The sequence below is a fragment of the Lissotriton helveticus genome, chromosome 2_1 (assembly GCF_964261635.1).
Source record: "Lissotriton helveticus chromosome 2_1, aLisHel1.1, whole genome shotgun sequence".
NCBI lineage: Eukaryota > Metazoa > Chordata > Amphibia > Caudata > Salamandridae > Lissotriton > Lissotriton helveticus.
Window position 1 is genome coordinate 907,917,622 of NC_136059.1, and position 25,283 is coordinate 907,942,904.

Here is a 25,283-nt window from a genome sequence, read left to right on the forward strand (position 1 = left end):
CTGCAGCATTGTGATTGGCTATGGGGAGCCTGGGTTCCTGTTGTGGCCTGAGCAAGGGACTAGGGAGGAGAGACACAGCGAGAAGGTACGTTTTTAGGTCTCGCCTATGCAGCGCGCAAGTGCTGCTTTGGAGTGACCTCTTGAAATCACTCCGGACTTTTGTGGATGTTCGTGTATGTTCTGCACTGTTTCCAAAGGGCACTCTTGCATGTTCGGCGTTTACCTTGTTGGAGCAAGCAGCGTCGCCATCTGTTTGCAATTATCGCGCTCGCTCCTGCAAGGTAAACGCTGTACATGGACTGAGCCCACAGCATCGCCCTAAGGAAGTCGCCTCGCGATATCTCCTCGCCCCCTGCAAATCAAACACTGCTTCCGTGTAAGCTGTTAATTAATGTGTGTAATCAGTGTAAACAGAGAGGAATGACCTTGGAACAGAACTCACGTATAATTTTGTTCAACATAACTACATGTCCACTTTGAACCAAACGCGACCACTGGACGTCAGCAACACTAACAGGCAAATGTGATCGAAAAGCCATTGGTTAAAGATGGAAAAATACATGAAATGCACTGTCATGTAAAAAAAAAGCAAGTCCTGAATGCAATTTTTCCGTCAACAGCAACTGCTCACTTTTTTAACGCTCTGGGTACCCGTCTACACAAAAACCTTTATATTCAGGGTAGGCTGGAAAGTTAGTCCGACTATTTAGAATATGGCAATGTCTGAACTGGGGTGGTGAGCAAAATAACGATGGATTAAACCCAGATCTGTGACTGGGGTGAATGTTTTGCCATTGTGCAACATTCCGTCCATCAATTGTTTTTGCATTTGTCACTCTGAGTGGGACGGGTATGCTCAGACGTGAGTCCTGTGCTCTCCATGCCACTGGAATCATGCTATCCCTGCTGATAGCCCGAAACCGGTCCTAGGATGCTTGATTCCGGTTTTTGCATTTGTACACTAATCATATGGCATAGTGCTTATTGTAAACTGTGTGTTTGAAGTATTAAGATAGGCCTAATGGTTGCATTACTAATTGGTTTAAATGAAAACGGTACTTCCAGACAGGATCTCCTCCAAAACCCATGTGTAAACGGTCAGTAGAATTAAACACTAGGCCAAAGAACTTTTGCTCAAGCTCCTGTGAGATGCCATTTGGAAGGCTGATTTCTCATGCACTGTGACTTATTGCACGGAACAGTTAGCAAATGGAAAATTGTTTATGATCAGGTTCTTCTGCATTTTCATGTCCTGTACTGGCTGATCGGGTTAGGAGTGGTCTCTACCAATGACCGAAGGCTAAAACGGAACAGATCTCTGTAGAAAGGGAAGGAGGCACCCACTAGACTCTGCTTGCTCTACTGCAAGGATTCCTTTGGGACTTAAATTCAGTAGAAAGCAGTCCCTCAGGCAGGGAAAAAAATATATTCCAAACACGTTCGAAGTTTCTAGCACTATCCAAAGCCAAACCAGCATTGGCATAGCCAAGAGGTCTTGCCTTTTGGACCTTATAAGTGTTTAGTTATCCAGCACAATCTCCTTGGTGCAACATCAACTGTTGCATGGCTAAACACTTCTAAGGTCTCAAAGGCAAGACCTATTGGCTATGCCAATGCTTCTTTCTTTTTTAACACCCATTTACCACCCCTTCTTTAACAAAAAAAAAACAACTTTATACAACTGCATCAAAAGCGGCCCAGCCGGTCCAAAGATCTTTATTCTGTCAATGTCCTGCATTAAACCTTGGTGCAAGGAAAATATGCAAATACTTTAAATCTGAGTATATGGCTGTGGAAAGGTTCAGAGAAAATGGCTGGGTTCGTTTGAATTAGCCTAGGATAAATTCTAAGAAGAAAAAAACGTGAATAGCTCCTAAGCAGACAGAATATTAATTTAATCAACTAGCTAATGGACTCCATTTTTTTCAATGAACTCAACTTTCATGTGAAAGATCTTTGCATACTAGTGTTTTCGCAGTCTTGCTACTGAAAAAGTCCAACAATAAAAACCAAGTATAGCATAAAAAAATATATTTTTTTCAAATGCTAAACTGTTTGTATCGATGTTTAATCACCATGTGTAAGGGGGAAAAGTGATTGCTTGTCTGGCACGGATTCTCATTTAGCAATTTTGGAATTTCAGTCTTAGTCCTCAGTCGATTGTCAAAAGTACCTTTAAAATGATCATTTAAGGTGTTTCCTACCACTGCCGGCTCCTTACTACCCCCTTCATACAGGGGGCTTGGGGACATACATGCTGCATGCAACTAAAATCAGTCAGGCTTAATTTGGACCTGAAAATATGACTGTGAGGGTGCTGTCAGCAACGCATCTGTGGCGTAGCCCTGCTGGTCACTCATTCTCCTGGCATACTTTTAATGTCAGACGAGACACCACCTTGCTTTTCTGCGGGCTCCAGAAAACAGTCTGGGTTTAGACACCAAACACGTACAAGTGCCAGAAAAGGATTTGTAACAAGATTTGAGAATATCATTGTTTAAAGACCAAGTTTTGCAAAGAGATTTTAGTATGATTTCTATGTGCAGTTCGCGTTTTCTAGAAGTAGTATTGGGGACTTGTGGCTTGTAAATCATAGCCTCGTATGCGTCATGGGTATAACTTTGTAGGAAGTGTCTTTTTAGTTCAACTTGGGTAGTATGTGTCATACACCATTAATGCATCAATGGATTTTTTTGCTCATATTCACCAAGTTCCTTGAGATGAAGTCTTGCTGTTAATGAGATATCTTCCTGTTGAAACCGCGTGACTAGTCACTGTCTGACTATTACAGGAAAATGTAAGTTTGTAAAAGTGGAGATGCAAAGAAGCTAAGAATCCGCTACCTAACCCGAATTCTTTCACTGTACAAAACCGAGGTTCATTTTTTATCAGCTGATTGTATCTGAAAGGCAAGATCATAATCACAGGAAATAAGACAAAAAATTGGATTTTTCACTCGTACAGGTTTAAACTAATAGCAAACACACATACTGCTAGTAAAATTAATTTGCGTCATCTTGTTAAAAAGATGCACCGTAACTGTTGCTCTTTTAACTGAACGCTAGATAGAGGTGGACGAGCCACTGAAAGCTCGAGCCTGAAGCCTGGCTGTCTCAGCTCGAGGTTCTGTTGGAAGGGTGAGACATAACGAGCCGAGCCTTTATGTGGCTTCTGCCAGCCTCCCTCTACCCGGAAGTGGTGTGACAGCCAAAGCTACCGACTACGGAGCTAGAGAACCAGTTTCGAGTCCTGGCATCGGCTCAACATCATGTGATTTTGGGCAACGTACTGAATCTCCCCATGTCTATAAACAATACATGTGACATTGTGTAATGTAACTGGTGCTCATGTAAAGCGCTCCAATACTTTCAGGTCGAATTTTCCCTGTTTTTTTAAAAAGTGCAAAAGAAGCACTAAATGGTAAAAACAAAGCTTTAACATAAGGAAAGACAAATCTATATCTATTTACTGGCCGATTTGTACAGAATGAAACCACAAAACCTGGATAAACCGCAGCTTCCCTGCTTAGATTGTGTGATCTTAGGCAAATATTTTATTTCACCAAAACTTTTTTCTTCATTATCGCGTTTGAAAGCTCTTTTGAATTTGTGAGTTAAGACTATCCGTTGTACAAAACTATCACTTTCAGTAAGTACTCCTCAGAGTAGTGCTGTAATGTGCCCTATTATTGTCAAAGCTTCCCACATGTTAAAGAAATGCACTTTTTTGAAGTTGAAGAGACTATCATATTTTACTTGGTTTGTTTTCAGGGCTCGGCTCGTCCACGGGCTCTAACAGCCGAGCTAGACTCTTGGCTTGGCGCTGTCTCAGTTAATTTGTTGGTTCGCCCATCTCTACTGAAAATGTGTTCAAATGACTAACAATAGATATTTATTCCTGGGGTTTGTATTGCACCTATTCAGATTACCTCATAACTTCAGAGTGCTGGGTGGTGATGCTATGCACAGTGGTCTGGGTACTTGCGTGATTGCATGCACTCTTGGTGATTTTCATCAACACAGCTATTGTTTATCCTATCCATGCAGTCTTTAGTTCAGGTATTGAAGGATGTAGAGTTGATTTGTTTTTTCATAGTTGGAAAATTGTTTGGTTTCAAGCATGGAGTGTGCTGGAGACCGATCCCTTAGGCATTGGAACGTGCCTCTGTTCTGGCTTTAAAGAGCAAACAATATTCCTTAAGTTGCTTGTTTCCAGGTCTGCCTTGGTTTTGTTCTACTGTGGTTGGCATTTGAAGAATGGGCCAAGCTTATTCTATGGCCTGGATTCCAGGACCTTGATTTTTTTTTTTGCCTCGTGTCTCCTGGGTTATTGTGGCACGTTCCTTCTGCATGCTTAGAGCTCTGGTTTCTCTGGAGCTTTTACTAAAAAGCCAGCTTTTGCAGGTACATTTTGGCACTTACTGAGAAAACGTGCATAGGGTACAGTACAGTGAGATAAATCTAGAGCACTGTGAGCTCACATCTCTTTACAAGGAAGCCAAATCATGCTTATGCTTTTTCAGACTATGGCACACCCTGGCTTCCAAATTCTGGGTTCTTTGTGGTTTTGGACCCATTCCGTGAGTAAATCATGTTACAGTACTCAAAATTAAATAAGACTGGGGATCTTGTTTGTTCGATCCAGTATTTGGATCATTAAAGAGGGAGCACTCTTTAGTTAAACCAAAGCAATTATTTCTGTTCCACAGGAGAACTCCTTGCTGAGCAAGACTATCCAATTTTTTCAATGGAATTAGAGCTTGGCTTAGTGTGGGTGGCCCTGCAAATGGCAGGTCATTGCTTTTAGAAGTCACCTACGTGTTACGTCTGTTTCTGCTTTACTCCAGAAAGATCTCTGCCCTAATTTTGTTGGACTGGTCAGCGGCCTTTGATACAGTTTATCATACTATTCTAATAGATTGTCTTGACACAGCAGGTATCCAGGGGGCAGAGTTAGTGGTTCTGTTAACTTTTGGCAAACCAGTCCCAGACTGGAAAGTCAGACCCATTTATGAGACAGCAGCTTCCTACCACTTGTGTTTTGCTACCCTTTCACCTGGTTTATTAAACGTTTATGCATTTCCTCTAGCTGTTGGAAAAGAGTGATACAAGCTTATGTACACTAATAAAGCCCCGTAGTGCATCTTGAAAACATTCTTCCCTCTCAACTGGAGTTCAACAGACTATCCGATAATTTTTGGAATTGGAAGGGTAGCAACAAATTGAAAGTTGGCACATATGTGGCAAAGGTTTTGGTTATGAAAGGTCGCAGCGATTTATTGCTAGGTGATTACTGGCCATCAGAAATGGAAATAAACTCCCACCCACTCAGCAACAGTCAGGAGTCATGATTGAGTGATTGATTCTGAGCTGACTGTATCACCCCAATTTGCATCAGTATTCTCCTGCTCATATCGTTTGAAAATTCTATATATGCTTTTTCATTTATCAATAGACTGCAAATAAACAGCAGCTTGAGCCCTGATAGGATCTCTGTATTTATCCTGCAACTTCATTGTATTTGAGGTATCAGCATGCCTTTTGTAAAACCTTCACATTGTCCAGGATACAGCAGCTTGGCTGATTTTGTTTTGGTTGTCCTCGTAGTGCCCATATCAAACCATACTCCAAAAACTGCACTGGCTTCCAATAAGAAGGCATATGCAGTTTAAGGTATGCTGCATTGTTCTGAAAAAATGTCATCTCAATTCACTGATTTTATCCGCAGTCATTTGTGTAGCATCGTGCTACAAGTAAGACACACACTTCTTATACTGTGACTGGAACTTTATTCTGTACTTCCAATGCCTTCCCTGTCCCTACTCTAACTGCCCTCATCCTGTCCCTGCTCCGCCTCTTCCCTTCCCTGACCACCTAGCTCCTCCCACCTAACTACTAGACTGCTAACATATAACAATTTGAAATGATGCGGTCCTCTTGCTGAACTCTTTGTTAGCAGATTTAAAAGTCAATGGCTAAGAGGTCAATCCTTTCAGTAGCAGCAGCTAAACTATGCAACTCTTACCTGTAACCTTCAAGCTGCTGCCATCTGTAGGAAATCTGTGAGTTATTTTTCCTGGTCAGTTTTTTTGGCTTTTCTTTTTCTTTTTGGACTTTATTTTTTCTGGACTTGTGTATTTTCCCCTCTCTAAACAGGAATAACGTGCCCGTGCTCCCAACTTTAAACACGGTTATGATGGTTTATTCCCTGACTGACATATTTAACTTGTGTTGACAAACCCTTACAAATATTATAAAAATTAATTATTATGGTTCATATAGCAGTTTTTATTTGCACATCTGAAGGGTGTGATATCCACTGGTGCACATTTTGCCTGGTATGAAGTCTTCTTCTGATTTGTTTCTCTACCAAGTACATCAATTTATTGCCTGCTTTAGTGGCCAACTTGCAATTTCTCCACGGGAGAGGCATGATCACATTGAACAATTCCCTTTTGCAGTGAATTGAATGTGACTTGAAACTAGGTGAGGGCTGTTACGTTCACAAATATGTGAATGTGCTATATTCTGGGCACTCAAGTGGAGACAAGTGCTTAGAGAGACCCTAAGATTGGTATATTTTCCATTGACCAAGCGTTTCTGCTAAGAGAAGGGCTAATCCTATGTGTACCTCACGTTTTTGAGTGCCTCATGAACAAGCTGATTGATAAATAGGTGCACAAGTGTTTCTGAAAGCTTGCTTGTTCTCTTATTTACATAGGGCGTCTTGTTGAATAGTAGTGAGTAGTGCAGAGTTAGGTAGCCATCCTTGAGTTGGGTGAATCTCTTGTCTGATTTTCAATAGATCACTGCCATGGCAAAATAATTATTGGAGTTGATTGAACATTGTATGTATATGAACACAAAGGCTGTTCTAAAAATAAAAAAGCAGAGAAGCAGATACGTGTAGCATGAGCGAGCAGTCTTTGGACACGTTGTGGCTGCATTAGACTCCAACGCATCACAGCCATCTCAATATTATCAGCTATTTGAAGCATTTTTGGAGGAAGCTTTGGCGACCTTTTGAGCCTATTCTCTACCTTGAATACACTCATGGGACTAGGGTGTCTCCATACACTGCCCGGAGAAAGACCACGTTTAATGGCACACTGAACATTTGTGGTCAAAAGGTCGACACAGTTATTCGGTACCACCCTAAGGGGGCTAGATAAAATATTAGCCTCATGAAATCTATCCAGACCTAATGAGAGTACACATTTGAGCGGGATGGACTAGAAAATGCAAATAGGGTCAAATGGCTCATCATATTCTTACCTTTCCACTCACACATTATTTGCACCAGCACACTGCACACAGAGCCCCTTGTTTTGATGAAGTTATGTCTATGTAGTAAATCCAACTACTGCCAATTAAAAATAACTGTAAAGAGAAACCTATTTATAGTTGGTGTGTGCTTCAAGTATACTTGCATCAATGAATGTGTTCATATGGGAACTGTTTCAGACTACCTGATGGCATACAAGTTAACTTTTGACTAATTCGGGCCAAACCATACTTTTGGCTATATACTAAAAATGATGTCAGTCTTGGAACATGTAAAGTGCTTGTTGCATATGACCAACTGCTGCCAGTCTACATCCTGCTCTTTGTTCTTCCTTCTTGCACGTTATGTTGAAATGATAGGAACTCTTCTAGTTTCACTGCACAATTTGCAGAAATCAATGTTTTTGTTGATTCAAGAAGCTTACAGCTTTTGGATTCCAGTTAGTCCTGTAAGTACTAGGTTAAAGAAAATCGGATAATGTTGACCTCTTGGAAAAGCTTAACACTTAATTTTAATAATTCTTTAACATATAAAAGATAGCTTTTTTTTAAATTGTATTTTTCAGGTAGTGATTACTTTAATCTTGTGGTGAGTAGCTGTGCTCTCAGGTTAGTCACGCAGGCAAGGCTGCGCGGAGACATCTGTGTTTACTGCTCACAGTACTGCTAGAAATGAGCATTCATAAAGGCTTCACCTACAATTAAAGAGCATGTTGTGGTGTGGGTGGCTGCTCTGTGGCATAGTGAATGGCCACCCTTGCAGATGCAGCATCTGATATAGTGGATTGGCAAACCACATACAAAGCCGTACCTGCATGTACATCTTGTCTGTATCATCTTAAAGTTGACCCTTCCATGTAACAGTTGCAGCTGCATTTTCCCTTTTATTTGAAATTCACGTTTCAATATGTAAATGGATTAATGTCTTCTTTAAAATAGTAAAGTATTCAGCTTTTGGTAGAACTCCTGCAAATGTGGTAAACATGATGATTTTCAAATGTCTGCAGCCCTGTATTGGTAATTAGTACTGTATAGCTCACAGTCTGCCACTTGTATGGAATAGCAGCTCCTTCCAGTACTCCAGAGTGTATCCATCTTGCTTGAAAATTGACCAAATGAAATGAATTTAATAGGTATTTTAAGCAGCTTATAAGAAGATGACGTATGCGAATGAATATTTGTCAGCCTGGGTTTCGAAAGATCCCTACACAACAATACGCCTATGTCTGCCATCACTTCAACCTCTATTGCTTTTTTGCTCAGTGGCTCATTTTTGCTTTTTCACAGATGGTGATCTGTATTCTGGGACGTCATTCACATTTTTAGGAAGTGAGCCTATCATTCTGAGGCATTCCCACCAGGGTCAACTGAGAACGGAATATGCAGTACCGTGGCTTAATGGTAAGTACCTGGGCTGCTCATAGAATAATTAAATAAAATGCATGCGATTTAACATCAAATTGTTGGCTTTGTTTCCTTTGAGATACACATCATAAGCATATCAGTGGGACAGACTGTGCCATGGAGGTGACAAGGTATCCATCCCTTTCACTGAGTAAATGTGTCCCTTGTGGCAAGGGAAAGGGAACATATTTAGAGTTCCTATTTTAATGAACACAATAACAGGCATACACCCACTCACGTGACATTGTCCCCTCCATTCTTTTATCCCTCCTACGTCTTCTGGGACAAAGAATCACCTTTAAGGTTTTCTCATGCTTTTTCCATTATTTTGTTAGTTTCTAACCTATTGAGGACTCTCTTGTACAAATGCACTAGTTCTCTTTTCTATAATTGATGTAATCTATTTTCGTTTTGAAAATGGCCTCCTTATAATATTGATTTAAAATTAAGAAGTGGGCTTTTACGTCTAGGCATGTTCTTTTTGAACCGCTTTATAACCCTTTAAAAGAGTTACTGATAGTACAACTTTCTGGAGAAGAAAATGATTTTTTGCTAAAGGCTCTGTTCCCAAAAATACATCTAACCTTAAAAGCAGGCGTCCCTGATCACCCCACACAGTGTTGCTGCATCTGCTACTTTGTCGCAGTCCTTGTGATGATGAAGAATGCAGAACGGTTAACGTTTTTGATTTATTTTTTTGTTTGTGGCCATTGAGTAGATTCTTCCAGGATCATATTTTCGTGGAGTAAGACAAGCTAGTGTGTGCAGTGTTGCTTCTGGTATGTCTGGTTGCCATCAGTACCCATGACTCTCAGTGAACGACACTACTAAGGGTCCCATCTCACTCAAGTAATACACTGTCATGGTTCAACAGCTAATCGATGGGGTGTGTGCATCCTCTACAGAAAGGAGTGTACAACTTGGTCGCAGGTCCAAATTTCAATAAGGCAGCTCCAACCTAGCATGCTCCCAATGTCGATAACATGACTACTGTTAATTCTGGCAATGGTGACGTGCTATTTGCAGCAATATCAAATGAAAACGTATGGGGAACCTAGTGGTAGATAGAAACAAAATTTCTAGCAAGGCATGAAACTGCCCAATGGGGATATGAGAGTTGAGTCTGTACAGTGAGGAATAATTCATCATGGAGTGGTGTCAAATAAAAGTTTGTAATGAAAATACTATCCAATATCTTCACATGATGAGCAAAACTGCAACAAGATACCATGACATTTTAAGAAGTCCTTTTCAACACAACCAACAACAATTCATCTGAAAGTTCTCTGGTGGAAACGTGAGGTCTATCCGCTTACTTTCTGGAGGAACACAAATAAGCCAAAGTTTCCTTCCCAGCCCCTGATACTCCGTTAAAGCAACCAAGTCAGCCGTAAAGGAGACCCACTATCCGTATTTTGCATATTTCTCTGTGGCATGGAGGCCTTGTTTCCTTAGCAATTTCAGTTCTCAAAGATGTGGATATATCGGAATATGGATAATCCTTTGAGCGTTTAGGGTGATCCACTTCCTTTAGCGTGGTCTCTTTAATGCAAGGTACCTCACACAGGCATCTTGCTCAGCAAGACCTTAGCTGAATGTTGGTTATTGGTCATGTGTATGCGTTAGCTACGGAACAGTATTCCTTAGGTTAGTTGTGGTTTACAAATTAACTAGATTAGCCTAGTCTCGTCAGAGTCTTGCCCCTTAACAATGTCACTTGAAAACACCAATAGGTGATATATTTACAGAATACCTATGGTCTGTAGTGTAACGAGTCACAATTATTTCTAATTGTTTTCCCTTAGGTCTGACTGTACTGGTGACCTTAATGTGTTGCAATAGTTATTAAAAAAATCTAGAGACGAGATGTTCCTCTGTTTCTAGGGGGCACAGGTTGATGAATTATGTAGACAGTGTGTAGACATTAGATTTTGCTGACACTGGAAATTGTAGAAAAGTAATACTTTAATTATGCTCTCATTCTTACATAAATGTGTGTTTTTGTCTAGCTCCTCTGTTTAGATGAGTAAGATTATCACTACCAAGTGAAAGTTTCAGCAGACTTTTCCCAAGTTATAGAATAAGACTTACTGTGCATGCTCCACCCTCTCGCCAGTTACTCCATTTGCATCTTCTTCATTAAAATCAGCCATATAGTCCATTATTCAGGTTACCATGATGGATTTGAGCTGTATCACAGCACCATTATGCAATGGAGCCTAGTTGACAGAAAACTGGAATCAATGAGCGGTGAAAATCCAAAAGTGATCTCTTCGCTGATTAATTTGCCCAAGACCTTTGCGTCTTCTTTGAGCTGTATACTTTTGTGTTCATAATCGGAGTGTGCTTCTTACAGAAGTATAGAGAAAGCACTAGGGAACTCCTCATTCAAGCGTCCCTCATAGGTCTTTCAGTTTCGCTCACTCGGGTACCAGAGTTGGCAGCAGTCCTCCACAAACCCCTAGGAGGTATGCTACCTATGCCCAGCACAGTGTCTGCAGCATGGTGAAATGGCTAAGACTCTGCTTGCTAAAGGCATACTCTCCGTACTCTGGAAAATTGAGTGTAATTAACTCAACCTCTCCTCTGAAATGAAAGGGCGATTTCTGAAGAATTTCCAAAACGCAGACCTTCAATACTGGCCTATTTAAGCATAAAGAAAATGTACAAAGTGAAGAAAAAAAAGCACCCATGTCAAACATTTGTACAGTTTTCTCCTGGTTTGGCTTTGACAAAGAGACATGATTTTATGTTTTTTCATTTTTTTCTTCTGGTGACCACTCTTGCAGTCCTGCTATAATGACAAGGGTTTTGAGGTACCAATGATTAGGAAAAAGTCACTCTTGAATCTAAACAAGTAAATGAAAACCGAATTTCCACAAATACGACAATTTCGGAAAAGCATGAAATTCAAGAGACTGTCCATCCCATTATATCGATGAATCACTGGACATGCTAAACACTCTTTGGAAGATAGTATCGCCTGTCATTGGAGGAGTTTTACTATAACTGTATAGCATAGGCCATAAAGAGGCAAGAAGAGGTTTCCCACTCGTAGAGCAGTTCTCGCATAGACTCTGGTTGCATTAGGAATGGACAGTTTCCCAAAGCATGGTTTCTTCATCTTCACACCACCAGCTACGGCAGACTGATGTGTTATGGAAAAGAGTAGATCAGAATGCAATGCGTCAGCTTCTTTTTGAGTTGGACCACATTTCTCCCACATGGACCAGGCAAATTTGGTTGACATCCAAGAACAGGATTTTCTGTCCATTTCAGGAGAGACCCTTGCTTCCGCAACAGAATGACCAGTTTTCCACCCTACCCTAGATATCTGTTCTTGAAGGTGGGGTTGCCAGACCGCTATGTATGGTGACTTGAAAATTTATGAAATAATCATTCATTCAGGTGTCTAGGAACCTCTCGGCCAGGTTCTAATACAGGAGGGAATCGCTGTGTTTATCTTCAGTTACATAAGAGGGATGTAATACTCCTCCAGTACACATTAACATGAAAAAACAGATATCACGGTTGATTTGTGTACAAGTTATTTTACCATGACTGAGGCTTACAGTGGGACTTCGTGTTTATCACATTGAAGTTGAGGTGTGCAATTATACTTTTGCTTATGCAAAAGGGCAACTTGAATTTTATGGTAGCAATCCTTCATCCTTGAGCTTTTAGGTAAGCACTAAAGACAATCCTAACAACATATCCGCTTTCTAGGGGCACAGTTTGACCAAATGGCCCATTATTGGAGGAGAAACACAGAAATATAATTGCAGAGCTAAGATAATACCATGTTTGCAATACCAGGTGGCAAATTTAGGTGTCTCACATTGGATCACTTCATCTATTGCCTTCTCAATGGCTATTGTAACCATTTTCGAAAATCTCATGCCAGCTGTTCTTAATCTTTTGACTTCTATGGACCCCCACTGAATAATTCCTGGAATCTAGCGCCCCCCTCTCCCAAAGAGCCATTATTGGAAGTCTGAGACCAATGGCCTAAGCGGTTTCTATGATTTGAACCTCCAAACACTACACAAACATAGAACGCGTTTACACAAAACAAATGCTTAAATATTAAATACTTTGTTTAATTCAAAATTATACAGAAAAGGTTTTCACATTTTCAGTTGTACTTCCCTGTTTGTATAGTCTTTTCAATAGTTTTTATTAATTTAATTTTGAAAAATTGAAGCTGACCCACATGGTTCCTCTGACCACAGATTGAGAACCACTGCCCTACTTACTTTCATGTTTATTCCCACATAATATACACCATCCTTGTTGTTGGGAAGTGCCAAGGAAAGTCCTAAGGAATGGAGTCTCAAAGGATAAAAAACCTAAAGTCTCACGGGCTATTTCCAGTGTCAGTTGTGCAGCTAGATAGATACTTATAACATGGCTGCTTAGCAGAAACAATATTTTTTATAGGTCAAACCATAGCTGACACAGTAAGGAAACCACTTCTAGTTTCCCTTGTGTGGGTTTAGCAGAAAATGATGCAATTCGGTTTAGATTTCAGAGCATTTCTGCTGCTGGTTTAAGAAGAAAATAAGCACGAGTGTGCTCTAAATAGTTGCTCCTTTTTGCAACAATGGTGTACTGTAAATCTTGAGGAATTAAGTCTTAAACCCCGAGTTGTAATTCGAAACCCTGCTTTAAGTTTGTTTTATTTCAATGGTTTCGATGTCACTGTTCTGTTTAGACCATGAAAACTAAGATGTATAATATTCCTGCCCTAGAAGTATGCATTCTGTGCATACCAAGGTGTCCTGTTTATCCAGATCTGTTTGTATAGCAGTTGCTGTAGGTGTTTTTCCATCCACGTCTGTAGCAATGTAACCTCTTCCAGCAGCTGTTGGTTTGTGCCAGCCATCGGTTCCAGTGACTGGATTGCCCACTACTACCTTTTTCCAGGGCAAGGTTACATCTAGCAAAATGCGTGTTATTTTGCATTCTTGACATTGTAGCAAAGATTTGCAATATTTTCATAAACTCCTTTCAGCCTTTGTACTATTAATTCTTCTCTGGGATCACTTAAATGCCACCGAAGACTAACATTAATTGGTGTTAATATTGCTGTTAACGTTGGAGCTCATGCTGCAATGCAATGTGCTTTCGAGGAGTAGCTATGCGCTTTACAAAACGTGTAATCATAAATGCTCTGCTGCAGCCGACATTGATATGCCCATGACGTGAGATGGGCAAACATGTTACTCCTGAAAATGTTACTTGGCTGAAAAAAAACAAATTAAGTGGCTCTTTTCACCCTGAACCATCTTCAACCGTGCGGTCTTCGGTGTTTCTACCTGGGTGTTCAGACAACTGCTATAATCTCCAAGAGCGACATGACAGCTTGGCAGTCAACAGCCTTCTAATCTAATTTTCAACATGATGAGCAAGATTGTTTTGTAGGTTTCTTGTTACATACTACACCAAAATCCCCCCAGCTCCTGACAATTACAGCTTTGGGCATCCTGCCTCTGATCCTTTTCTTAACTTCACTAGTGAATGTAGAATTCAAATGATCTGCTTTTCAGGGATCAGGGTACTTGACAAGAATTTAGTGGGTTGGTAGGACTCGGAGGGTGAATTATAGAGGGGGTGTAAGTACCAAATGAGTTTCTGTTCTCTTTGACCCTTGTGGTGGCCCTCAAATCACAGAAATATTTGTTCTAGGCTTCCCTACTTCTGACTTTGATCCATTTTAAAACTGACCACATTGTAGTGTATTGGAAGTTCTACAGCGATTTCCTACTTTCCTCTCTGCAGGCCCAAATCACTTTCTGGGTTGTTAAGTACATTTGGTTGCTTGAAGACCTCAGAGTGCATCATATTTGGTTGTAGTTAGACCTTTAGGAGAACAGTTGGGTGAAGTGCGTAATGTTTGAAGACATAATAGAAGCATGATGCTTCGAAACGTCACTGCACCGAAACATGCTAAATTGAGGTGAGATTCAAAACAGACTTTGTGCATTGAAAATACTTAATGTCCATGGGGCGGCATCTGTCAAGGATACAAACCATCTTTGAGGAGTGTCAGTGGGTGCACAAGACTTATACAGTTTGAATCTTTCCAGTAAGTGGAATCCATTTGGTATCAATAAAGGGACTGATCCTTTACTTGGACTATACAAACCTCCTACAAATAACGATGTAAAGTTTAGCTGGGAGCCAATATACCCATCCTATTGGAGGCACTACCAAGCTTCTGTAGATGCCCTGTCTAGAGTCCACTAAGGAGTACATGGGCTAACCTCTATAGAGACCAATTGCAGTATGCACTATTTCAACTTGTGTTTGTATTGAAAATGATCTAGTGCTCCATATTTTAGGGAAGAGCCTAGTCTTTATTGCTTGCCTTCAAGGTGATTGCTGAATTTCCATACTTTATCGAGTAGGGTATTTCATATCTAGCAAGTCTGTACAGAGAAGGAACTCTTTCCTATACATGTTCTTTTGAAGTGGGAGTGATCAGCATTGGTGCCATTCTTAACATGCAGTTCATCTTTCTGAGTAAGGAGTATGGTTGCTTTGTAGGCCACTGCTATGAATCTGCTCAGTGTGTGAAGTGGAGAGTTTTGAACGATTCTTGTAATAACTGATAGCGAACAGCAGGCATGACATTGTTGCATCTGCCAGCAGAATTCTGGATTAGTTTAAGTTTGTAGATTCGGCATTTCATGATCCCTGTGCAGAGCCCATTGTTGTATTGACCTGGTCACTAGCGTGGAAAACCAAAGTAAGGAAAATATTTTATTGTACTTCTATAGTGTTGAAGGCATATTTGGTGATTATTGAACCTAGGGGCACACCTACCCATTGCTAGCATGGTACAGAGCAGAAAAGACAGATGCATTGTGTATCTGATAGAGAATACTAGCCGCAGACTCCTTCACGTAGAATTATCCCCAGGCGTGAGACTGGATCCGGAAACATTTTGCCACAGCATCCCTGCGTGCCAGGGGCGGGGTGACACCACGCAACTCCGACCAGGCGTCGTCCACGTACGTGATGTCAGCGAGGTCACATAAAACCCACCCTGGTAAGTGTTGCAGTTTGATCCCCAGGGGCTGGTTTCCCGCATGTCATCCTATCCACCGTTTCCTGGTGTGGGGCGTCGAGAGTCCAAATGGAGATATACGCTGCTGCTTTACAGGCCTCGCTGGCGTGTCCTCCTCCTTCCCTTCCTGGGGCATCGTGGATCCCTTGCCCGACTGGCTCGGATCCAGGCTTGGAGGATGTGGTACTGTTGGGGTGCGGCCCCTTGGGGGTCCCTTGTTCAGACCACGGCGCCTCTGCCTCGCCGCAAACACCCGCGGGGGTCACTGTGGTGTCGTGGGAGGTCGCTGGGGCTCGGGTTGCATCCCGAGCCCCTCTTGGCCCTTTCACAATGTGGCCCTGTAAGGCCGAGGTGACGCCGCTACGGCTGGACCGTGCAAAGCCACAGGGGTCGGTGGACCCTCCTTGTCCCGCTCCGGGTCGAGGCTCGGTGGGGACCCCTCATCCCTCCCCGGGCCCCTCTCGTCCCTTCCTTTAGGCGGCTGCCTCGTCTGAGGGTGAATCGGAGGTGGAATCGTCCTTGGGTTGCCGGGCGACCTCTGCTACATTCTGGGCCCGCGGCTGGCGGAGGGATTCATGTCACTCCCCAGGACCTTCTCGTTCCTCCACGCAGGCGGCTGCCTCGGCGGAGGTAGAGTCGGCGTCGTTCCAGCGCCGCCCTGGAACCGGTTCATCTCCGGGTCCACTCCGGTCCCCGGTGCAGTGTGACTTGGAGGGACCCTGTCTGGCTACGCCGGATGGTGTGGACGTCCTGCCTCAGGGGTCGTGCTGCGGATTAGTCTTCGGACGCTCCTTCTCCGTAGGCAGGCTGTATTCTGGTGTTGTCCTCTCCGGAGACTGGTCGCAGTGTGGTATCTATTTCACCTGTGTCGTCGAAGGGCGGCCCCCTGCCCTTTCTAAGGCAGAGGTGTTCGCTGGAGGAGCGGAAGTCCCTCATTCTTTGGTTCCTTCTGACTTCCAGGTCTGGCCCTTGCCCGTCCCGCTTGGCTTCCGGTACGGCTGCCTTAGTTTGCCGCCGTCGCCCATGGAGGAGCTGCTTTCTCCAACGCGGGGCCCTACGGAGGCGGGTGTGGCCTTTGCTCATGCTGTGTCCACGGCCAAGGGCATTCTGCGCATGGGTGACCCGGTTGCTCACTTTTCGGCAGACCATCTCTTGGAGGTTCTCCACCAGGGCTCTGGTGGGAGCGAGATCTTACTTCCCTTCGAAGGTTCGCTCTTTTCTTCCCTGACGGGGCATGGAGGCGTCCCGCCTCAGAGGATCCGGTGCCTCAGCACCTTCTGCACAGGCATCTTCCGGCGCCGCGTGACCCGGTGTGCCTTTCCCTCCACCCCTCTGCTGCCAGTCCGCTTTTGCAGACCACCTTTCCCTCCCTGCCGCCAATGTTGACTCGGCCGTCCCGGGAGGCCCGCTGGCTGGACTTTTGGAGGCGCAACATGTTCGCCTCGACCAGCGCTGCCCCGTGGGCCCTTAACACCTTGTGTGTGTTGGCTAGGGCCTCCTCTTGTTTGTGGGACTCAGCGGAGTCTCTGGGATCCGCTGCCTCCCAGTAGACGGTCCAGGTGGCCTTACAGCATCATGCTTTGGATGGCCGGGAGCTAGCGGCGTTTATTCTCTCTACTCTGGACATCTCGGAGGTGCTGGGCCGGGCCATGGATTCCTCAGTCGCCCTCCGTCGCCATGCTTGGCTTCGGGATGGCGTGTTCCCTGAAAATATTCGGGAACGGCTCATTGATCTTCCGTTTGATGGTAGCCTGTTCCATGCCCCAGCTAACTCCGCCATCCAAAGGTTCCTGGCAGGGCTCCTTCTTCCCCTCCTCAGTGACTGCTGAGTTGGGCTGGTTCTGGGCCTTCTTAGGCCACTTGTTCAGACTGTGGAGTGTGTTTTCTGGCCATTGAGTGCTCCTTTGGGACTTTGGCATTATTCGCTGCTGGACGGCCCTTTGTGCCTCTGTGTTTTTTGCTGGAGTTGTTGCGCAGAATTGGCCCTGAGATTAGGCCTTCTGCTTGCTTGGGCTGCTTGTCAAGCCTTCTGCGGGGTGTTTTTCCCCCAAGCCCTTTTGTTTTTTTCCTCTGCTGCAGAAGTTCTTCCAAAGAGGGTTCCCATGTCTTGGGACTTAACGTACCCTATGTGGGGTAGTGGTAGCTGTTGTATAGCTTGCGCTGTGCTAGGGAGTTCTGGTCGCCATCTGGTGCCGGTTATCCATGGCGTTCCTGTATGTTGCTTTGCTTTTGAGGTCGTGCGTGCGGCCCTTCGTAGTGGTGGGGCCGGGCATTTTCTCCCCTTCCTGTCCTGAGGGCTGGGGTGATTCTGAGTGCTCCCTTGTCAGGCCTAAACTGTCCGGTCTTTCCGGAGCCCCGGGCTGTTCTTCTTGCTTCTAGCAGCTTATGACTGTTGGCGCTGTTCTGGCTGGCCTGTTGCCTTCCATCTGGAGGGGGCTCGCCTTCTTTCCCCTCATTTACTTGGGCCCTCTGGTCGTCGTCTACTTCTTCCTCCTCGTCCTGTCTTGGCATTGGATGGAAGCTCTGTTGGCTTGTCGGGGAGTGAGGTGCTTCGGCCTCTCTAGCCTTGCCCTTGGTTCTTCTACTGTGAGGGTTCGGGCCTCTTCCATCTTCTTCTTCATCCTCCTACACCCACTGGGGTTGGTGGTGTTCTCCTTGTGGGGGTTCCTCTTGCCTGGAGCATGAAGTTTTCACTTCTGGCCCGCAGATCTGGTCCCCTGTGGGACCTTCTGTTCTGTCCAGGCTGGTGGGGTCCTTTCACAGACCCCCCTTCCACGTGGGGATTGCTAGGGTATCTATTCTACGTGAAGGAGTCTGCGGCTAGCAGTCTCTATCAGATGTACGAGTTACTTACCTTTGGTAACGATGTTTCTGGTAGAGCCGATTCTAACCGCAGTGTCCTTCACGGCCCGCCCTTCCTCCCCGTTCTGTGAGGACCCTTGGGTTGGTTTTCAGTACTCTCCTCCCGGTGGGGGGCTGTGTCTCCTGTGAGTGCCTTATTTGCTCTTGACGGGTGGCTCCGTCTTGTTGCGGTTCATTCCTCCTCTTGTTTCCTTGGAGGCTGGGGTTACGGTGCTCCTGTGCCCCTCTGCTCTGGCTACTCCAGGTTTGGGGGGGTTTGCCTTCAATTTCTGTCCCCCCTCCCTTCCTCTTGCTGCTGAAGGTCCTGGCCCCTCTGCTAACCTCCGAATGGGGTGACTTGGAGGTTTGTGTTCCTGCTTGTCTTGGGAACTGGCTCCCCTTCCTTGTTTCTGGATGGGGGTGGTGGGCCTGTTACCTGCATCTTACCTGTATCATGGCTTTTATGCATGTTCCTTGTCTCAGGGGGAAGGCTGTCTATGTACTTGCAGGGTGGCTGCTCAGGGCTCTGCTCTGTTCTTTCTTCTGCCCCTGCCTTTGGACACTGTGGTGTTGCACTGTTCTATATGGTGTCGTTTGTCTCCACTCTCTTTTTTCTACTCTTTCGCACACTGTTCCCATGCTCCCACAGTTTTTTGTCTTGTGGCTACGCATTGTGGTGCGGAAAAGCTCTCCGAAGAAAACTGACGTAGGCGCGCCAGGGTGGGTCTTATGTGACCTCGCTGACGTCACGTATGTGGACGACACCTGGGCGGAGTCTGCGGCTAGAATCGTCTCTACCAGATACATCGTTACGGAAGGTAAGTGACTCGTACGTTCTGCCTATGAGGTATGACTTCTTCCGGGATTACTCCATGCCCAAACTTCATACTTCTTTTGATGGATATCTCTAGCCACGGATTCCTCACCTTCAGAATGTCTCCAGGAGGCAGACTGGGCCAGAAAGATTTAAACAGCATTGCTCTGGCATGCATGTTGCTGGCATCTTGTAGCTCCGCACCAACTTAATCCCATCACACAAGTGATGAAAGGATCCACATATAAGCGTTCTCACTGTCGTACGTCCCCTTCTTTCTGTGCCTCACTACATGGCTCCAGAGCACGCTCCCAAATATTTCCTTTTCTTTGAGTTTTTTTTTGTTAAAAATTTATTTTTTCCAGTGTCGAAAAGCTATCCACTTCCTAAAACTACAGGTTTTAAGCCTTGTAAGGACAATCGCTAGCAGATGTCTGTCACAGATCTCCACATGGTCTGCCTATAGTGTTTGGGTTCAACGGAAGACTCCAAGTCATACAAAGAGTGTGCCCTTATGAACCCTTAGGTGAATCAGGAATGCAAAGCTGTGTATCTTGCAAGACTAGAAGAAGCCTCTGTAATCTCACTCCAACGCAAGGGCACAGGCATGAGGATGACCCAGTGACAGGTTGTTGTCGAGGTGCAAGTCTTCCAGTAAGTGGGAGCCTAAGCAGAAATGCAAAAAGACCAAGTGGGATTTATCCCAGATCAGCCACTCTCAACCTGAGAAGTCATGAGGACAGTAGAGTGTCTTGTGGTCCCAGTGTCAGTCCCCTACTGAAGAGTCAATTTTGCAACGGATCCCAATGCACCTCCGTTTGAGATGTTGCAACAGATTGAGGCCTTCAGAGAGGTCATGTTAAGAATTTTCTGGACTCTTCTGGCTCCCTCCAATGGCCCTTCAGGCCCAAGGATCCTTAGACGTCGCTAGTCGGTATGCTTCCCCTCAGCATAGTCTGTGCTACCAAAATCCACCATGTTCCACTCCAATGCCAGATTCGACTTCCAATTCAACATTAAGATCAATGTTGGTCCAAGTAAAATCAGCACAAGCACCGAGGACGTCGGCAACATAGGACGGCTACTTCCCTATTGTCCTATCCAACCTCAAGCCAAATCCATCCCTTACTCAACCTCTGGCCATGCTGATGCACCCAACCCTGGTTCATTCTGATTCAAGCAGAACTATTCCTCTATCTTTGACTCGCACTCCACTTTCTTTTCAGTTCAGACTCTGACCAGAGCCAGACCGCTTTTGGAGATGACCATGGTGAGGCGGGGAGAATTTCCCCCAACATTGAGGCTGACAATGTATATCTGCTTTTACAAGACACCAGTAGGTTGGACATGTCCCCCACGGATCCACCAACAGAAGATTATGCCTCTTTTGCCATGGTGATGAGACATGCTGCATTGGTTTAACAACCTGGACAAACTTTAGTGGAACCTTTACTCCCATTTAATATGGCCCTGACTGATTATCTTATAGGCACCTGGTGTAAACCCTGTTCCTGCTCTTTGGTTAACAGTCAGGTTCCCAAATGCCACAGGTCAGCGCTGTGTGATTGACTTTTGGTTTTTTTGGACACAGAACTCTACGCCTGAGTTTAATGGTTAAAGTTTCCACCAGCAGAGTGAACACCAATTCTTTTTCCACTAGGACTCCTAACAAAGTTGAACGTTTCTAATCTAAAAAGGTCCCAATTTAGAAATCTGCACACTAGTATCAATAGATTGTGGATGGGCTCCACATCTGAGGGTGCAGATAGTCAAGAAAGTAACTGATTTCAGCATGCAGGGGTGGCGTTTACATGTGGCTCTTTCATCACTTCCGGGGTAGAAGAAAGTTAGTGCAGAACCATGTGGCTCCACTACTAGTACACCAGAGCAATACGGTTCAAATCTTCTGGGTTCAGTCTGGCACCTGGGGATATTCTAAAGGTAAGAAATCTGTGGTTGGGTAGAATATCCACCAGAAAGAACGTTACCAAACAGAAGTAGCTTGTTCATTTAGTTTTTAAAATAGTGGATGGCCTAGTGCGCCAAAGGCTGCTGTGGTCAAGTAGCAGTGCAGCATCTCTTTTATAGTAAACACTGTCACTGCGTTTATCCCAGATTGCAGTTAACACTGATTCCAGACAGGGATTTCCCTTTGCTACACCAAAGTATGCTTTGATTGAGCAAATCTGAGGTTTGTGTGAATAGTTATGTTTGTTACCGTACCCAGAAATAGTCAATTTAATGAAGGGCTGTAGTATCTTGGGTCTGCATAGTTGGGTCCTTGCTTTTCGATGTTTGCCTTCATGGTAGAATGTCTTTAATTCACCGGGGAATTCTACTGCTGAATGGAATTCTGTAATGATCTTTCTTGCTAATATGGCCAGAGAGGACTAGGGAGGCTGGTTTTGAGCATTTTTTTAGATGGGTGCAATGGATCAATGGTTGATCTAGCAATAATAGTTTTGAAGAGTTTTTTTGTTTGCATGTTGGTCATTTGAGATTTGATCCATGTAGTGACTTTGTTTTGGCCTTTTTAATGCACGTGTAGGAGAGTTTGTGTTTTTTGGTGATAACTGAAGCCATCAGTTGTACACTCACTGCCATGCCAGAAGGTTGGTTGGTTCGATTTATATTAACAAAAAAAGTCTTGAAAGAGTGGTAAATGCAGAACCAGGTACAGGAAATCCAGATAATCAAATCAAATACACACGTGGAGAGCTAGAAATGAATATTGCACAACAGCTTAGTCCTCAAGACGTTTGGACCCCTTTCAGAGAATATTTGGGAGAAGCCCTGATGCAAGCTATGGTACGGCTTATACTTTCTGAAGTTAAACTGTGCATTTGTTGGACATAATAAACGTTAGACTGGTCCAAGACTGATTCTGAGCACCCCTCAGGATTTGTTGCCCGTGGACGCTGGAATCTGTGGCTCACGGTTCGATCCCCTGCGGCAGATTAGCCCAGCACCATGTGACTCTGGGCAATAGCTTGCTTAAGATTCCCGACGACCCCCAGCGCCTAGAGACCCTTATGGGTGATTGTTCGCGCTTTACAAATGTGGATTATTATTATTATTATTATTATTATTGTCCTGCTAGTTATCAGTGCATCATCTGTACCCCTAACCCTACGGGGGAACAAATGGATGTGCAACTTCAGAACATGATAACCCAGACTCCACAAGGAAATCGTGGTAACAGAGCTAGAACCCTTCCGCTTAGTTACTTATGCAAACCCAAAGAGATGAAGAAAAGTGTTTCAATATTTATTGAAGCAGCGATTGTTGAGTAAAATAGTTGTGCTGCAATAATTAAGAGGAAACATAATTATGTGATTAACATTACAAGAATCGTAAAAAAGATTAACGTTTTAACCATTTTGCTGATTACTGAAAAATATATATTTGCATACAAATGCTGTAATATAGTATACTCCTACCTAGCGCATTCTACCCTATCATGTCTAAGATGAGTGGATCTGCCAAATCCTATCGGGTGGGGTATCTCCCCATTACCTGTGGTTAAGAGGCAAAATGCTGCCCATCTTAGTGTAGAGTTTGATAGCATCCTTCGCGTGAGCTAACCGGAATCCGCTGAGCTGGAATTCTGACAATGACAAACCTCTCAGTGCCAGCGAAATGCTCCTCTGAATAAACAAAGGCTTGATGATATATATATATATAATGGTTTAAGACTTAGTTTGATTAAAAGAAATTACAATTTAAAAACGCGAACGATTCATTCATTCATAAAAAAGACTGCTGAGTAGGCAGGTAATGTTCAACTTAGGAAACACAATCAATTCAATCAAAGAAAAGACTACTGAATAAAAAATTCTGAGCTTGCAAATTGCTTAAAACCTTCAAATGCATTGTGTGCAGATAATGTTCTGCTGGGAAGCCAAGGTCGGATCAGCTATTATTGGCAGTTTAGGTTTCTGTTAAGCCGGCAGACTGAATGCTGCCCTGCTGGGGAAAGGGAGATTTGGAGACGCTAATGTCTCCCAACAGTTTTTACGCCTTGTTGACAAGTTTTGTAAACCCAATATTCAGCCTGGTGTTGTCTGGGTTTAGGGCAGATAATATGGCCTGGCGGCATGATCGAACTCCTAGCCTGATCCATTCTTCACAGTGTTAACCGTCTGTCTATAAGCATAGCGGGGCATGCACAAACTATGTGTTCCATTGCTTCGGAGTGATAGCCGCACATCCTGCCTTCGATGCTATTGCCTGAGCGGCGCCATTTAGGAAGGTTTTTTAAAAATGGCCATTCACCCATCTTCAAAGCTAAAAACTTTTGTTTCCAGTAAAGTGTTAAATGTGCTTGAAGTAGGGCGACTCAACGCCTGGTTTAAAATTGGAAATTACTGCCCAAGCGTGTTTTCTTGTTGACAGTGTTGCCATGTCTGAATGGAAAGATCACAGTCTGACGCTCTTCTTGATGGCAACCTTTAGCACCAGTTGAGAGGGGTTTGTTCCCCAGAGTTCCTTGACTCCTAGTAATTGTAAGCTGTGATCCAGGTGTTGCCGATACTTCTGGCTGGTCTGAGATTTCGGTATTTCCTGCCAAAGTCTGGCCTCCAGGGAACCCTCCCGGGCGTGGCACAGTCTGTTGCAAAACTTTATAAACACGCCAGCCTCTACGCCATGATGGTCCAGTAGGCCCAGTTCCAGTCTAACTTGGGCTGGCGAAGCTGATTTTTGCAGACGAAAAGCGTGTTTCAAAATTTTAGTTAATTTGTTTAGTAAAGTACTTGTTGTTCACATCAAATAGCATGATAAGCTAGGACCATATATATGAGTAGATAACAGGAAAACAAATGTCAATACTCGTTGTCGATCGGAAGGTATTCAAGAGTGCGTTAGCCATTCACACTTAAGAGTCAAGCGCACATTCTGGTTGGTGAGCTGCGTCTGATTAGTACCCAGCTAGCTCAAGAATTGGGATCATGGCAGTATTTTGTTCATCAAAAGTAGTTGGACTTCTTTTTTGAAAGAAGTGATTAAAGGGTTAATATTTCTTAATATTGTTGAAAGTTCAGCACACTTCTTTTGAGACTTCGTACACACAGTGCATATAATTCAAAATCTTCAATAAATATTTAGACAATAGTCCTTTTTTCATCTTCTTTATATTAAATTCCTTAAAAGCAGTAGCCAATGCGTTTCATCCTCATGGACTTCTTCAGGGATACAAAATACATATAAATATAAAAACCATATTTAAAATATATACAGATGAATCTAATTGTGCAAATAACAGGACATACAAAAAAACGAGTAAAGACATTCCAGCAGTGTGAAGCCCCAACCGCACATTTTCTCACTCTATTGGTCTTGAGTCCGAGTTTGGGTACTTGAAGTAGACTTGTTAGCTGGATGTAGTGTCTTACCCGCAACTGGTGCCATTTTGTTTTTTAACTTCATGTACGGACATTTACAGATTTAAATTTCCATCAAAATAGAGCTTACAGCAAAGGAAATTTAGTTGTACAACAAGGCTCACAACAAGAAAAACATGAGCCACCGACCCTAAAGAGTATTAAGTGACTTTGCATAATGATTGCTCAAAATAATGTCAAATTCATATGTTCGGAAGGCTGGGCATCTTATAACCATCTTGCTTTACTAAAAATATCCAGAATAAGTTCTGACAGTAGTAAATTGTTTTTAAGCTGCCCATTAACAAAAACAAGCTGCCTTAACGATCTGTCGTTTTAAAAGACCATCTTCTTTCCTGTGAAATAAATGGCTTCGCCAGTCTGACTGCATAAGACAAAAATCATCACCATATTCTACCTCATTGGTTTCTTATGAGGTCTACTTGTACAGAATTCTGTTCAGTTGGAAGAAGTCCCCATTTTATTAA

The 25,283-nt window shown here is 43.6% G+C and overlaps 1 protein-coding gene across 5 annotated transcripts in view; it reads left to right on the forward strand.

The window, feature by feature from the left end:
- SEMA4D (semaphorin 4D) overlaps window positions 1-25,283 on the forward strand; it is a 923,316-nt gene that overhangs the window by 479,032 nt on the left and 419,001 nt on the right. For all 5 annotated transcript variants that reach the window (XM_078675633.1, XM_078675632.1, XM_078675637.1 and 2 more), the window contains exon 10: window positions 8,571-8,684. In XM_078675633.1, the coding sequence (XP_078531759.1) occupies window positions 8,571-8,684 (114 nt within the window). The remainder of the gene's footprint in view (window positions 1-8,570; window positions 8,685-25,283) is intronic.